Source organism: Lygodium microphyllum, chromosome 6 (genome assembly GCF_053477565.2).
Source record: "Lygodium microphyllum isolate KBCC chromosome 6, Lygodium_microphyllum_v1.1.10, whole genome shotgun sequence".
In the NCBI taxonomy this organism is placed as follows: Eukaryota; Viridiplantae; Streptophyta; class Polypodiopsida; order Schizaeales; family Lygodiaceae; genus Lygodium; species Lygodium microphyllum.
The window spans coordinates 175,106,416-175,121,623 of NC_141140.1; the positions used below are offsets into that span (position 1 = coordinate 175,106,416).

The 15,208-nt window shown below is 41.2% G+C and overlaps 1 protein-coding gene across 1 annotated transcript in view; it reads left to right on the forward strand.

Annotated features, from left to right (window-relative positions):
* Window positions 1–1,384: 1,384 nt before the first annotated feature.
* Window positions 1,385–15,208, forward strand: part of LOC148035426 (pentatricopeptide repeat-containing protein At1g26460, mitochondrial-like) — a 40,055-nt gene continuing 26,231 nt past the window's right edge. The window contains exons 1-3 of the mRNA XM_087680430.1: window positions 1,385–2,438; window positions 2,833–3,049; window positions 3,165–3,614. Coding sequence (XP_087536556.1) covers window positions 1,684–2,438; window positions 2,833–3,049; window positions 3,165–3,614 — 1,422 coding nt within the window. The 5' untranslated portion in view covers window positions 1,385–1,683. The remainder of the gene's footprint in view (window positions 2,439–2,832; window positions 3,050–3,164; window positions 3,615–15,208) is intronic.

Consider the following 15,208-nt stretch of genomic DNA (forward strand, 5'->3'; position numbering starts at 1 on the left):
TTGCTGGATAGCCTTTGGGCGGATTATGGATAAGCCTACGGGCTAGACTTTATGTATTTCAAAGATAAATATGATAACTTGTTGAAAAGGAACTTGTTTGACATTGTTTTTCTATGTCAAGTGCTATGATTACGTGAAGGAACCAGTGCCTAACGGGCTAATTAAGGAAGCTGATTGATACATGTCCAACTAAATGTGTTAGATAATTAAATAACTAAACAACCCGAGGAAAGTGCGGAGGATGGGCCATGGGTCTGTCCTACGGATGGGTGGTCCTGGTTGGCCGGAAACTTTTCTCAATCATGATGGACAGCAAGAAGATCGTTCAAAGAACACGAACAGCAAGAGCGTTGACCTAGAGTCTAAGTAATAAATGATCCCGATTTACGCTGTTTTAGGGGAACGGAATGGGACTATGCCTTATGGCAGAGAGGTTGAGCTTCGCATCCCTCTCGTTTCCCATTCTCTTTGAACCAAGTGCAGCGTGAATCCGCTTCGGACCTGGCGTTTCTGCGTAAAGTAGTTCACTCGGGTTCAACGCTAGTTGTCGTTAGGAAATGACCAATAGGGAAAACCCTAATTCAGGTCGGTCCTAAGTGGGAACGGCCGGAATACTTCTGCTATGTGGCAGACGCGGAAAGTCCTAGATCTCAAACCCCGTAACATTCCATGGGAGTGCCGGGCAGAGCTTTCTAGACATCCTTTCCGATGGATTGCTAAGACGTGTCCTGAAGATAACAGGTGGACACGTTACACATCTATTGCTCCAAAAGTGTAATCTATTAAGGCTTTTACATGATTTGCTCCTCATTTGGGCTAGTGAATGTGACCATGGACTTGCTAAATCATTGTGAAGTTCACAATTAAAGTTAACCTCACATGGACATGGTAACTCCTTAAACTTTCATTGCTCCTATATAGACCCATAGTAGCAAGTCCCAAAGTGACACTAGGTAAGGGGACCAATAATGTGACACCTCCAATTAAATTTGTAATCAATTACATAGCTCATGTTAATAACAATAGAAGAACCATCGTGAGGTTCAGATGCACTTTGAAAAAAGAAAAAAAGTAAGAAGAGGATGTGTGGAATGATCAATGCGATGGGTCAAAGTACACTTAGTCGATAGAAATTGGCCCACACTTTGGTGTCAGCATTGGGTTGTATTGCTTGACCAATTTGATCAAGAGCCAATCAAAAGATGGATAATTTTTCCTTCACCAATTGCGAAGCACTCAAGCCATTAGCAAAATCCTATTCTATTGTCTTGCTTGTCATATGGATTGTAGAATTAGATGGGCCATCATCCAATAGTGAAGACTTACCCCTTTGGTTGCCCGAAGGTTTAGACACCAAGGGAGGTTGAGTCCAATGCTTACCTACGTGGTTGCGTTAGAAAAGACGAACAAATTAAGGCTGATGGTGTCATGTCATTTGCAGCTGCCAGCAACCTAAGAATCGCGAAGTGAGGACTGAGGAATCTCGAAGAGTAAGAAGGAGAGCTGATCCTGCGGAGCTGCCATGGACGCTCGAACAAGCTAAACTCTTGGCGTTCCCAGAGGCCTGTATTCACGTGGCCATACTTCTCTGCTTGCATTCGAATACAGCAGAAATTCTAGGGTTCTCCTTTGAAGGTCGAATTTTATTTATCTTCAAGCGCCTCTTGGTTTGTCAGAGCAGCTATGTCTCGCCTGCTTGGTTACTTAAGATTCCTCAAAAGAGGAATCTCAGGCGTTGAGGGGAGGCCCGTTCCTCCTCTGCATTGTGCGGAGTCAGGAGGCTATAGTCATCTCGTGAGATCTTGTGCACTGCTGGAAGGGCTTGGATTGAGCTCCAAAAACCCTTCCTCGTTGACTGGCTCTGTCGCTTTATGTGAGCAAAGAGGTCTGCATACCAACTCCCCGTTTCTGCAATTGCAGCAATTGGAAACTGATGAAATGTCTGCTTCGAATGGTGAGACACCTGTCACAGAGATCATTGAGCCTGTCCCTGCCATTGACGAGCCTGATACTGAAGCAGAAAAAACTGCCACACCCTCAAAGGATGTGTTGGCCCCTGTTGTTCCTGGAATGCCTGCAGTGCGCCGTGGAGTTCCGGTTGCTGCCCCAATCGGTGTAACACTCACTCTCCATGGGTTGATCAAGGAGATGACTGAGCGTATCAAGAAAAAAATGCTGCAGGAAGCCATTCAAATCTACAGGGATTGGTTGCAGTGCCTAGATCCAATAACTGGTCAACCAAATAAGCCCATGGTTACGCCATGCAACATTGCTCTACTGGCTGAGGGTCTGAAAGGTGCTCCTGTTGACATTTTGTTGAAGCGTGTGGATGAAATGAGACACCTTGGCTTGCAGCCCAATACAGACACTTTCCATGTGTTATTTAATGCAGCAGGAGACAGACGAGAGATGGAAGCATTCGATCGTTTATTTGCGATGTAATTAATCATTTTATGCCTTTTGAGGGAGGAAAGAGAGGGTTTCAGTTATATCAGGACTTGAAGTTTTTTCAGCACATGACGGGTGGTAAAGTTGTTTTTCTATTCAAGGATATATCCATGTTGTGGTGCTATTGCCATGATTTCTTATGTTATGCACAAGTATCATTGTCTGTGGTCACCAGCTTGTAACATTCATCATCGTACAGGTGAGAACATAGCAATTCGGTTAGTGGATGCAGAGTATGTGGGTTGATAGGGACTGCGCATCGTGCTTGAGTTGAAGTTTGAATTTCTATCATGTATTAATCTGGACTGGGGTTTGGCCTGATTAAGCTTTGTACTGTTTGGTCATTCCAAACCTTATGACAGGTGTGTCTTCAATGGTTGGCAGAGTTCAGGAGCTGGAGATACCTGTACAAGCAGATTGGTGCATCAAGGCGATTATGAGTTTTCGACAAGATTCAGATGCTATAAAGGCTATGGATTATGTGCGCATCATGGTTGCAAATAATCTTCCCCCAGACGACTTTATCATAAGCAAGTTAGTTACTTCTTTCTCAAGGCTTGGTCAAGCTCTTAAAGCAACAGACATTGTACGCTGGGGGCAGGTATCTGAACTTCCAACTTGCTTAATCACACAGTGAACACCTCGTGTTCCCTAACTTTAAATTATCCTGTTTAGTATGTTGTCCTTCAATGCTTTTTCATCTGTCTGCTTTGTAGAAAAGGGATGCATTTCCTTCCATGTCTGCTTTGGGGGATCTTCTGCAATCATGTGCAGAGACTGATGTGCCTGAAGGTGCATTGCTTGCTATAGAGCTTTTATATGGCAGGAGAAAGGGCAGGCCCCTTAGAGCACCTACTCTTGATGAAGGCACATTACTGGCAATCCTCAGCATGGCTGCTCGGACTGGTGATTTGGCTCTTTCCAGAAAGGCATGGGAGGTTCTCACTTTCTCGTTGCAGGACAGCCGCCCCCCAAGTGAAGCTGCTTTTCTGGCTCGGTTACATGCTGCTGTGACAAGTGGAGATCTTGATTTGGCAATTGAAACACTTCAAGCTATGGAAGACACATATCCTGGAGAGATCAACACGGAGACCTTCTCTCCCTTTTCTTCTTTGAGACCATTTGTTCTGGGATGTGCAAGAGGTGGATTTGGAACCCTCGATATGGTATTGTTCAGCTTTACCTGGCTTTGAATTCTTAATTTTATGATGAGTTTTGTCATGAGTCACTAAGCTTATATTACACGTGCAACAAAAAATGTACAGTGGTATTGCAAGTATCAAGAATGGTTTTAAGATTAATTCTCTAAGATGTCTGCTATTTGCTTCAATTGGATGGTGATAATGGTGATCTCCTTCCATTGGCGTTGTTACTTAATTATAGACTTCAAAGAAGCTTGCTTTCATTTTCAAAGAATTGTTGGACAAACTTTCTTTTCTATAAAAGGTTGTGAATGCAGCTACCGTTTCTCTTAAGTCACGTGGCAATAAAACTTAGCAATATTTTCCCATGGAGACCAGCATTTGTCAAGGCTATATTTGAAAAGTGAACCAAAGTATCAAGTGCTCGATCAGTAGTAATTACAGATGAATTTACTATAGTTTCAGATTGAGCCTTTTGCAAGGTAAGCATGAAATGTTTCACCCCTGAAACATTTCACTCTTGAAACATTGCGTTTTACCCCGAAATGTTGCGTTTCACAACGAATCGTTTCACCTTTGGGCAAGTCCCAAGCGAAACGCCAAGTGAAATGGTTGAATAATACATATGAGATGGTTCTCTATATAGACAATGAGTTACAAGTTACACATTTATCCCATGTGGATCCTTTCATATCAACAAATCATGTGTATCCTATATATATAGTGTCCAAAAATCCAAAAAAAAACAAGAAAAATAAATATTTTTTGTCCATTTAAAAATCATGTTTCAATCAGCCGTTTCACTTTGGGCGTTTTACGTTTTAGTGAAATGTTTTGGCATTTCACGCTTCAGTGCTAGCGAAATGCATTTCGCAGTTACCATGGCCTTTTGACATATAAGGTTAACAATTTTAGTTTCAAATTCTTAACTCGAATTGTACACGACATCTTGTAGAAACTTTGTGGTGTCAACAACCCTTTTGGTTCACTTTAGTTTGGTCATTTATGTAGAACATTTCCCTATAGGTGTGCAATTGAGAAGTTTGTTTCATTAACATTCTTAGTTGCTATATTTAGGCAGCCAAGGAGTAGCGATAGCAGCAATAGCATATATCAAAGTTGCACCAGAAACATATGAATTTATTAGTATATTTCAGTCGTAGGAAGTACCATTCATCATGGTGAGGAGCTAGAAATTGGACTCTTAAGAGCAAGAGATGACCAACCACCCAATACAATCTAAAACCCCAATGTTAAAGACAAAGACTGATTGCTAAACTACATATACATGACATGTTTCATTGTGTCAGATGTCATGGAATATTGGAAATATTCCCATGGTTGTTAGCGATCTTGGTAGATTAGCTTTGGCTATTATTGCATGCAACTCCACTAGTACTTGAGGGATATTAAAGTGGCAAGGCTTTAGGGTCTCTTGTTTGGGCAATTTGGGCCTCTTGGCTAGTTGCTTGTGGCTGGCCCAATTTTCTTATTGGTCTTTGTACATCATTAGTAATTTGGGTTTCGTGTTTGATTTCAAATTGTTTTATGTAGATGGACATGTGTTACATTAGTGTATTAGTCTTTGGTACACAAGCTTTTCTCACTTTTCTCTCCCTACCTCTCCCTACCTCTTCCTCTGTTTGTGTGTCTCTCTCCCTCCTCTTTATGGATTGGTCACATGGTATTACAATTAGTAACCGATTTCTCTTTTTGTTAAATGTATTTGGGCTCTCATTGCCTGGTCATTACCATCATCTCCACTTTGCATTCTTCTCATTATATAGGTTGGTATATAGGTTCTATTTGTACCTTGTGGCTTTTAAGTCTAATGTACAAGTTGTTAGCATTGGTAGCATTGATTGGGTGGCTCAATTGTTTAGGTAGTTACGCTATTGTAGTTTGCATTTTAGGTGGCCAATGGTCCCTAGTAGGGTCCTCTTCAAAGATGCGTTTTTGGACTTCTTTATCACCTCCACCTCCCAAAAGGTTATTCAGGTATTTGATGAGCTTTATGGTGGACAACTAGAGCTTGAACAATAGCCTCAACCCTCATAGTCTCTCTTCTTCCAAGATGGTTGTAGGTGTTCTCATTACTTGCCTAGGGGCTTTGCATGACCACAAAACATTACTCGTGGACTCCTCTACATTGTGTCTTGGTCGAGATTTTCCATGTAGGATGGTGTGCTTTGTGAGAATTTTTGTGAGAGGCCTTGTTCGTGTGCATAAATGTCATATGTTCATCTTGAATGCTGTATCTAGACCCGAGCATCTTCTTTTGCTTTAGTGGAGCGCCTATACTATCTATCATTGTTTTCGACTTGCTTTTGTTGTGTGTGCTTACTTGATTGGATATTACTTGGTTTGTTTGAGTGAGAGAGAGTTTACTACAGTGAGAACTTTTGTTGGTGTTTTCTTCTTGCATTAGTGAGTGCTCGCTTCATTCTCCGCACAGATCAATGATGCTCTGCTTCCTTAGGCTTCTATTGTTTGATACATTTCCATGATATATCTTGGATATCCTCTTTGCAGTTAATCTTACTACATCATTACATCATCGTAGACTAACACTTACAAGACATGTTGCGGCTAGTTATAGAAGTTGTGATAACTCCATTGTTTGTTTTTGAAGGTGTTTATGTGAGAGTGCACAATGGAAGAGGAAACATGAACATGAAGAGAGAATGGAAGAGAAATATTGCAACGAAAGAAGAGAATGGAATAAGAAAATTTGCACTAAACTCCAAAAGAATGCTGAATACAAAGGGGACTGATCAGTCCTGACACACAGCCCAAGGCGTCAGTGAGGGCACCGGATCAGTGGGAAGTGCTGAAACCTGCAGAAGAGCATTTGTGAATGATGACCGACCACTATGGAATGGCTGTAAATAGCCAAGAAATGGTGAAACTGGCTGATTGCTGCCAGTGTCAGAGTGCAGTAAATGTGGAAGCGTGTGATTGTATTGAATGAAAGAACAGAACGTACAACAGGCTGTCAATGTGTCCGTACACCAAAACTGAATGATATGTGAACCCGGGCAGGTCAGCCTATAAATAGGCCAATTAAAACAAGAAAACAAGGTAGATCAGCCAGTACAATCACAGTAAATCAGTTCAACTGCAATAAATCAATAAAAATAATGCTGTACAAACATGCTGCCTGCCACGTTCACCTGCCTGCCCTGCCTGGCACTGTCAGATGTGACCAAATCGCTGCGATCAGTTGGTGACTGTTCCAAACTGTTCAACCTGATCTAGAATGCATATATCTGCCCAAGAATGATTGCAGGCTGCTTGTGCTAGTCCAAGGGATGACTAAATATAGGCACTATGAAGTGCATTACAAAGAAAGCAACATAATTGGTATTATTTTTTCTCTGCATCCCTAACTTTAAGTGTTTCAACAAGTTGATGGTTTTTCTTCAATTGATATAAGGCCTATATGGATGATTCTCATATGTGTCAAAGTACTTTTTGTAGTAGGACTTGTTGGAGAACAACCAAGTTCTCCTAACCACCTTTGAAGCCACACTGTCTCACAAGTGGTAGAAGGTGCCGCTCTATACTCCGCCTTTGTAGATAATAGGGTAATTGTGGGCTGCTTTTTACTACTACACGAATGTGTCTAGCCCTATAGAACAAAGGGCGAATCTCTTGTATCTATTGGATAATAAATACCTAGGTTGGGGGTCCCTCCCAAGAACCACAAAATCCTCATAGTAGCCTACCAATTAACTAGCTTGGGTTTACTCATGAACTTTGCAAGCAAACCTACAGCAAAGCACAAATCAATTCAAGTACTTTAAAGCCATAACAACGACCCGATCAATTGCTTGTAGCGGATCATCGGTGAATCTATATGGGCCGTTGGATTGTGGCCTTTCAACTCCTATTCATGAGAGTAGAAATAGATTGATACCCCTCCATCTCAAAGTTGGTCAAAAGTTCCTATACGTATTGTTGTTGAGAGATGAAAATCCACCTCGGAATTAGCTAAATCTCATGACCTAGAAAAAAGTGGAGAAGTCCTACATTTGTTATCTTGAACAACTCATGTAGTGTCTTCTTTGTTTGCTTGATCTTTTGGGTATGGTCACTTATCTGAATAAGATCGTCCAGTCGTCTAGATACTTAAATCAATGGAATAGACCTAGTCAAAAAGCCAATGTGAGCAAAATTGCGAAAATCTTTCCAAAATAGTTGAAAATGTTGCTTTTTGAAAAATGTGTTTTTTTTTGTATTTTAGACTTGGATACATTGTAGACTATTTTGATGGATCAGTTTTAATCCTAGAAAAACCTCTCAGGATCATGAGTAAGTGAGTAGTTATTGACTCTTATGTTGGCATTAATTAATTAATTAATGCTTAGTCTGTAATGTGACCATTGACATTAGTGGCCAACAAATTGATCTAGGCTCAAATTTGACACCACGTATCACCTAGTATCTGTCAAGCATAACTTATTACAACTTTTGCCTTTGGCATTAACTAATATCTTGGGGTCTTGGGTTCTACATTGTGAAATAATTAAATTTCACCTTACATGTGCAAGCCACATTAGCACATTTGTTTAACTTTTAATCAAATGTTAAGCATGTTATTTGTGTTTCTGTGTTAGGGTATTTTCTTCACATGGTATCAGAGCCAAGTTCTTTGAGAGAAACCTAGGCCTTGATCTAAAAGCTCTACACAAGAAGTAGGAATAACAGAAGCAAAGATGACTTTGAACACTACTTCTGCACCAATTCTCATATTTGAGCTAAATCCATTGAGGAACGAGTCAGAGTGGGAGTTGAGTATGATCTCATTTGATGCATAGAGCCCAACAACAGATAGAAGGTACGTTTGAATTTCACTCTTTAGATTCGATGTATCAATCTACTGACCATGTGGAAAAGGCCGAATCTCCACTTAGGACTGGCCATCCGTAAGTGGAAATTGGCATAGAGTACACTCCATTGTCTTTATACTTATTCTCTTTGGTGTCAGGTATGTCTATCATTTTAGATCCTGTTAATGATGATTCCCTTCTCCTATTGGTATGAATGATTTTCATGATAAAGGATGTACGCAAATCAATTCCTGGTTTATGAGTAATGAGGAAGACAAATATTTCTTTAGGAAGGATGATTTTTATGATGAAAGATGTATTCAAATCAATTTCTGGTTTATGAGTAATGAGGAAGTCAAATATTTCTTTATGAACTCAAGACTAGGTAGATAGTCGATACAAGAAACTGTGAGTACTCCTTCCTCTTTTTTTCCTTCCGACAATTTTGTTTTCAAAGATCAAAATAAAGTAGGTGCATCTTTATCGTTATCATTTCAATTTAATGCATTTAATGGACAAAAAGAACCCACATTATTTTCCACATCTACACCTATCACAAATCCATTTAATCTCCCTCCCATCCCACCCTTTTATTCCGTTGCCACATTCTTTTAGCCTCCATTAAGTGGACCACATGCTGCATCTCATATAGGATCACATGTCATTCACCACCCCTAGGGGTTCTTCAAACTTAGGCATAGTCGTTAGGATCTCATCTCTTCCTCAGTTGGGTGGTGTTTCACCTTTTCCTCAAACATTTGCGGGATCATTACAACTTGGGTATTTAAAAGGAGTGAGTTCCTAGAAAGTGCATGTATCCCATAAGCAACCTTGTTTATTTAAAAAGGATTGTGTTCCTAGTAAGTGTCTGTATTCTATAAGCACAAACCCACTTGGGAGGGCCCAAACTTTCTATAAATAGTTATGCTACCCTCCATTCAGCCTTAATCTTGTCTTTGCAAATTTCAGGTATTTCAGCTTGCTACCCATGACCTGGATACAGAGGACATTGCGGTTCAAGCTAGCCATTGTTATCTACAATAGTTTGATGCTCGTTTCCAACCTACCACACAGTGTACAGAGTTGATTTCGACATGTTGATTGTTGTTGCTGGTTTTCTTGCGTTTTTAGTCTTTCTCTCTCTTGCACTGCTATTTGCATAAGATCCAGCTTTCCTTGGCTGCGTTTGGATATCCGGAGGTTGCCTTGCTGTGATTCGGGATCCGTTCGGAGTACGACACTCTCTCTAGCTCATTACCCTTGCCCTGACCCTTAAGATACAGGAGTTCGAGATATAATATTCATTCACTATGTAGTGTGTTTGCTGCATGAGTATTGTATATTCAGTAGTTATATCATTTCATTCATTCTTTGTATTCATTGTCTTTGAGTTACCCTAACCCTAATTGTCTTTTTCTATTAGTCTATGCTTTGTCGTAAGGTGTTATTTGTGTTTTTGTGTTAGGGTATTTCTTCACAAAGCAAAGCAATGAAATTTCATGCCCTTGTAACATAACCAATTCGATGCAAACATTTGCTTGAATTGTATCCATGTTGATAGTGCTCTACCTTGCATTAAGAGCGTGGATGACTAATGCAATGCATTTCCCTTCAAGAAAGTGTCTTGCTTTTGAATCTTTGAGGATTTGGTGAAGTGGCCTTTTGAATAGGCTGTATCAACTTTGCAGCTTTTAGTCTATCTTGTGCACCATTGAAGGACTCAAACTTAACTTCTTTTTCACCCTCATCATAGTCTTTGCTACCTCTTTGGGAGTCAAGTAATCATACGCTCGCTATTGGAAAAGAGCGCGTTTGCTGTATTTGTATCATGACCAACAACAAATGAAGCATTTGCATGATTAGCACTCATTCCTTGAGCCCCATAAGCACCAAGGGTTGTAGATGTATTACCATACATGTCACTTGGTGCTCCACACATCATGCTAATGCTACCATAGATGGGGTTATGTATATTACTAGTCATATCCGTTGCCCAGATGCATTGGATCTTGTGCACCATGCTTTGGTTGCTGCATGCCATAAGGAGTTGTATCATATATCCCCTATGTGGTCCTTGATCCACTATAACATGAAAAATGGTGCCACCACCAAAGTACCTTGGCTGCCCTATAATTCCATGCATGCCTTGCTATCCCAAATCCATGGGATTGACACTTCCATGATAGCCGTGCAAGTGCATTTCTTGCCTCATTGGCACCAATTGCTTTTCCTCATCTGTAACTTTGGGAGCATGTTGAGATGGCTTAGGCATTTCTTTGCGTGCATCTTGTTGTCTTGAAGCTTTAGAAGATGACTTTCTCTTCTTGCCCTTGTTGTTATTCTTTGAAGCATTTAAAAATCGATTAAATTGAGGAACTTTTACCATCTAGGCTCCAGTAAAGAGATTTGCTATTGTCCTTCTCTGATTCTTGAATTGGTCATTGAATTCTTCTTCCTCTTGTTGGTCATCAGCATCTTTTTGCCTTGAAGACCCTGCAACTTGATACAAGAGGGTATGCATTGTTCATGCATTACGTGGATGATCTCATCTTGACAAATGACCATGCCTAGAAGGTCAAGCAGACTACGGAGGCACACCACGAGGTGTTCGAGATTACGGATATGGGTCCTCTACTTCTTTCTAGGTCATGAAATTTGACAGATTCCAAGGGAGATTTTCATGTTGTGCAAGAGCTTTTATCTACTTTTGAGATGGAGGGGTATAAGGCTATTTCTACTCCTATGGATCCTAATTGGAAGGCTATGACCCATGCATATTCACTGGCAGCGGATGCTACCTTCTATTGACACTTGATTGGACCATTGATATGGCTTCTTATCACTCTTGACTAATTTGTGCTTTCTTGAAGGTTTACTTACAGGGTTCATGAGTGAATCCAAGTAGGTTCATTGAAAGGCTGCTGTGAGGATTTTGCAGTTCGTGAGGGGTCTATCTTCTCGTTCGAAGCACGTGGAACTTGTTTTGAGGTTGTGAAGGGTCTTTTTCAACTTGTACACCTTGCCATTGGATGAGAAAAAGCCAAAAGGCTGCTCAACATAGATCTCCTCCTTCAAATCTTCATTTTCACCAAAATCTCCACCTCTAATTGCTAGATTGTTGTAAAACTTGGAGCCAAGCTAGGAAATGGCTGAAAAAAGAGAGAGAATTCTATAGAGAGAGAAAATTCAGAGATTTGTCGCAAGGATTTGGTGAAATTGAGCTCCTAATCGGGTTTTCTAGTCCCAAATGGATTCACCAACATCAAAGGGAGCATCAAAGGCTGGAATTCTCAGGAAAAAGTATATCAGCTATGAGAACTAGCTTCCCCTTCAGGTATATGTAATCACCTTTACCAAAGTGGTCTCCAATGGTTGAGAGGTGGCTCCACAAGCAAGTAGCAAGAGTCCAACCTCTCTTTCTAGTAGCTCCAAAATGTAAAAATAAGATTTTCTTTGCTCTTCAGTCCCAATTCAGCTTTTCTAAACTTTCATGGGCAAGTTTTGTTAAGTGGCAACCTTCTAAATTAAATTTCTAGCATTATCCAGCCCATTAAATTAATTTTCAGAATATAAATTTTAAAAATTAATTTTATAATTATTTCTGTTAAAAAAATCTAACCAACAAACAATTAAATTAGCTAGGTCAATCTATCACCCAAGTAGTCTTGAGCTCTCACTAGCTTAAAACTAGCATTGATTAATTAATCAATTCCAATTTCTTAACGGCATAATTGACACTAATGGCTAATTAAATGTTCTAGGCCAAGTTTTGAGACTTAGTACCGCTTAGTACATGCTAAGCATAACTTATTACAACTTTTGCCTTTGGTACAAATTGGTATCTTGGGATCTTGGGTCCCACATTGCGAAATAATCAAGTTGCACATCACATATTCAAGTCATATTTGCACATTTGATTAACTTTTAATCAAATGCTAAGCAAAACAATAAGATTTCACATCCTCGTGACATCTCCTATGGTTGGCTAAGGCAAGAATGATCCTAATGGTAGCCATCGGAGCTGTAGGTACAACATGGAAATCCACCCCTAGCTGCTGTACGTAGCACGTGTAACGAGCCGTGCCTCTTGCTTATCCAGAGTGCCATCACTATGTTACTTTGTCTTAAAGACCCATTTAATTCCAATCACCTTCCTATGACTGGGATGAGACACAAGATCCCAAGTGTCATTTCTCTTAGTCACATCCGATTCCTGCGTCATAGCCTTCTTCCAATGTTGTGACGGTAAAGTCTCCTTCACAGAGGTGGACTCTCTATCCTTCATGGCACGGGACATCAAACAATAATTAGTACAAACAAGCTTCGTGGAGTTTGTTTGCTTCCTTCGAGAGTGTTGCTAGGCATCCTGTGGTTGCCTCTCCTTAGAGACTCCCTTAATCGTTGATTCATAGTGTATCACATGTCAACGAGGAGGATGACGATACTCCCCTTGCTACCTTGTCTCTATCAAAGTCTCTGGAATGTCTACTAGGGCCAACTCAATGGATGAATTGGTGGTGAAGCAATCTCCTCCTCCACTGAGGATGGAGCCTCAATAGGCACTTGCTCCAAAGGCACCAGAGTAGGTGCCCAACTGTCATATGGATCTCCAAGGATAGGATGCTACAATGGCCCCCTTTGTAGTTGAAAACTCCATAAACCAAACCTCTCGACTTGTGTGTTCCTCCTGTGAAATGAGATCATAAAGCCTGTATCCTTGAAACGGTGAGCTACAATCCATAAACAGGTGCCTTTTGGAAGCATGCTCAAACTTGTCCCTCTTTTTTTTCAGGATGTGAATAGAAGCATCACACCTAAACATCCTAAAATAAGAGACATCAGGCTTTTAACCAAAGTAACTGTCATACCAACCATGGCTGATGTAGGGGATCGATTAAGGATGTGGACAACAATGGTCATTGCTTTGGTCCATAGACATTGAGGTGTTGTTGATGCTCCATCATAGTCCGTACCATCTCGTTCACACTGCGATTCTTCCTCTCCAATAGACCCTTATGGTGAGGTGTATTCATGTTGGTAAACTCTTGGTGTATACCACAATTTGCACAAAATCGAGTTAGCTCATGGGAGACGAGCAAATCCTCCCCACCCCCCCTCCCCCCAATGACAATACTCCCCTTGTTGCCTTGTCTCTACGGAAGTCTCTGGAATGTCCACTAGGGCCAATTCAATGGGTGAATTTGGTGGTGAAGCAATCTCCTTCTCCATAAAGGATGGAGCCTCAATAGGTACGTTCTCTAAAGGCATTGGAGCAGGTGCCCAATTGTCATATGGATCTCCAAGGATGGGGTGTTGATCACACTGCAATTCTTCCTCTCCATTAGGCCATTTTGTTGAGATTTACTCGTGTTGGCATACTCTTGGTGTATACCACAATTTGCACAAAACCGAGTTAGCTCATGGGTGACAAACAAATCCCCGCCCCTCCAAATGACAATACTCCTCTTGCTCCCTTGCCTCTACCGAAGTCTCTGGAATGTCCACCAAGATTGACTCAATGGGTGAATCTGGTGATGAAGCAATCTCCTTCTCCAATAAGGATGGAGTCTCAATAGGTACGGGCTCCAAAGGCATTGGAACAGGTGCCCAACTGTCATATGGATCTCCAAGGATAGGATGCTGCAATGCCCCCCTTCGTAGTTGAAAACTCCATGAACCAAACATCTCGACTTGTGTGTACCACTCGTGAAACGAGATCATAAAGCTTGTATCCTCGAGAGACGGCGAGCTACAATCCACAAACACTTGCCTTTTGGAAGCTAGCTCAATCTTCTCCCTCTTTTTCTTTAGGATGTGAATAGAAGCATCACACCCAAACACTCTGAAATAAGAGACATCAAGCTTTTAACCAAAGTAAGCCTCAAAAGGTGTCATATCCACCATGGTTGATGTAGGGAATCGATTAAGGATGTGGACAACGATGGTCACCGCTTTGGCCCATAGATATTGAGGTGTTGCTGATGCTCCATCATAGTCCGTACCATCTCGATCACACTGCGATTCTTCCTCTTCAATAGGCCACTATGCTGAGGTGTACTCGTGTTGGCAAACTCTTGGTGTATACCACAATTTGCACAAAATCGAGTTAGCTCATGGGAGACAAGTAAACCCCCCCCCCCCCGGCGGCGCCGCAAGACAATACTCCTCTTTCTGGCTTGTCTCTACGGAAGTCTCTGGAATGTCCACTAGGATTAACTCAATGGGTGAATCTGGTGGTGAAGCAATCTCCTCCTCCATTAAGGATAGAGCCTCAATAGGTACGTTCTCAAAAGGCACTGGAGCAAATGCCCAACTGTCACATGGATCTCCAAGGATAGGGTGTTGCAATGCCCCCCTTTGTAGTTGAAAACTCCATGAACCAAACATCTCGACTTGTGTGTACCACTCGTGAAACAAGATCATAAATCTTGTATTGTATCCTTGAGACGGCGGGCTACAATCCACAAATACGTGCCTTTTGGAAGCTAGCTCAAACTTCTCCCTCTTTTTCTTCAGGATGTAAACAGAAGCATCACACCCAAACACTTTGAAATAAGAGACATCAGGCTTTTAACCAAAGTAAGCCTCAAAAGGTGTCATATCCACCATGGCTAATGTAGGGGATAGATTAAGGATGTGGACAACGATGGTCACTGCTTTGGCCCATAGACACTGAGGTGTTGCTGATGCTCCATCATAGTCCATGCCGTCTCGATCACACTGCGTTCTTCCTCTCCAATAGGCCATTTTGTTGAGGTGTACTTGTGTTGGCAAACTCCTTGTGTA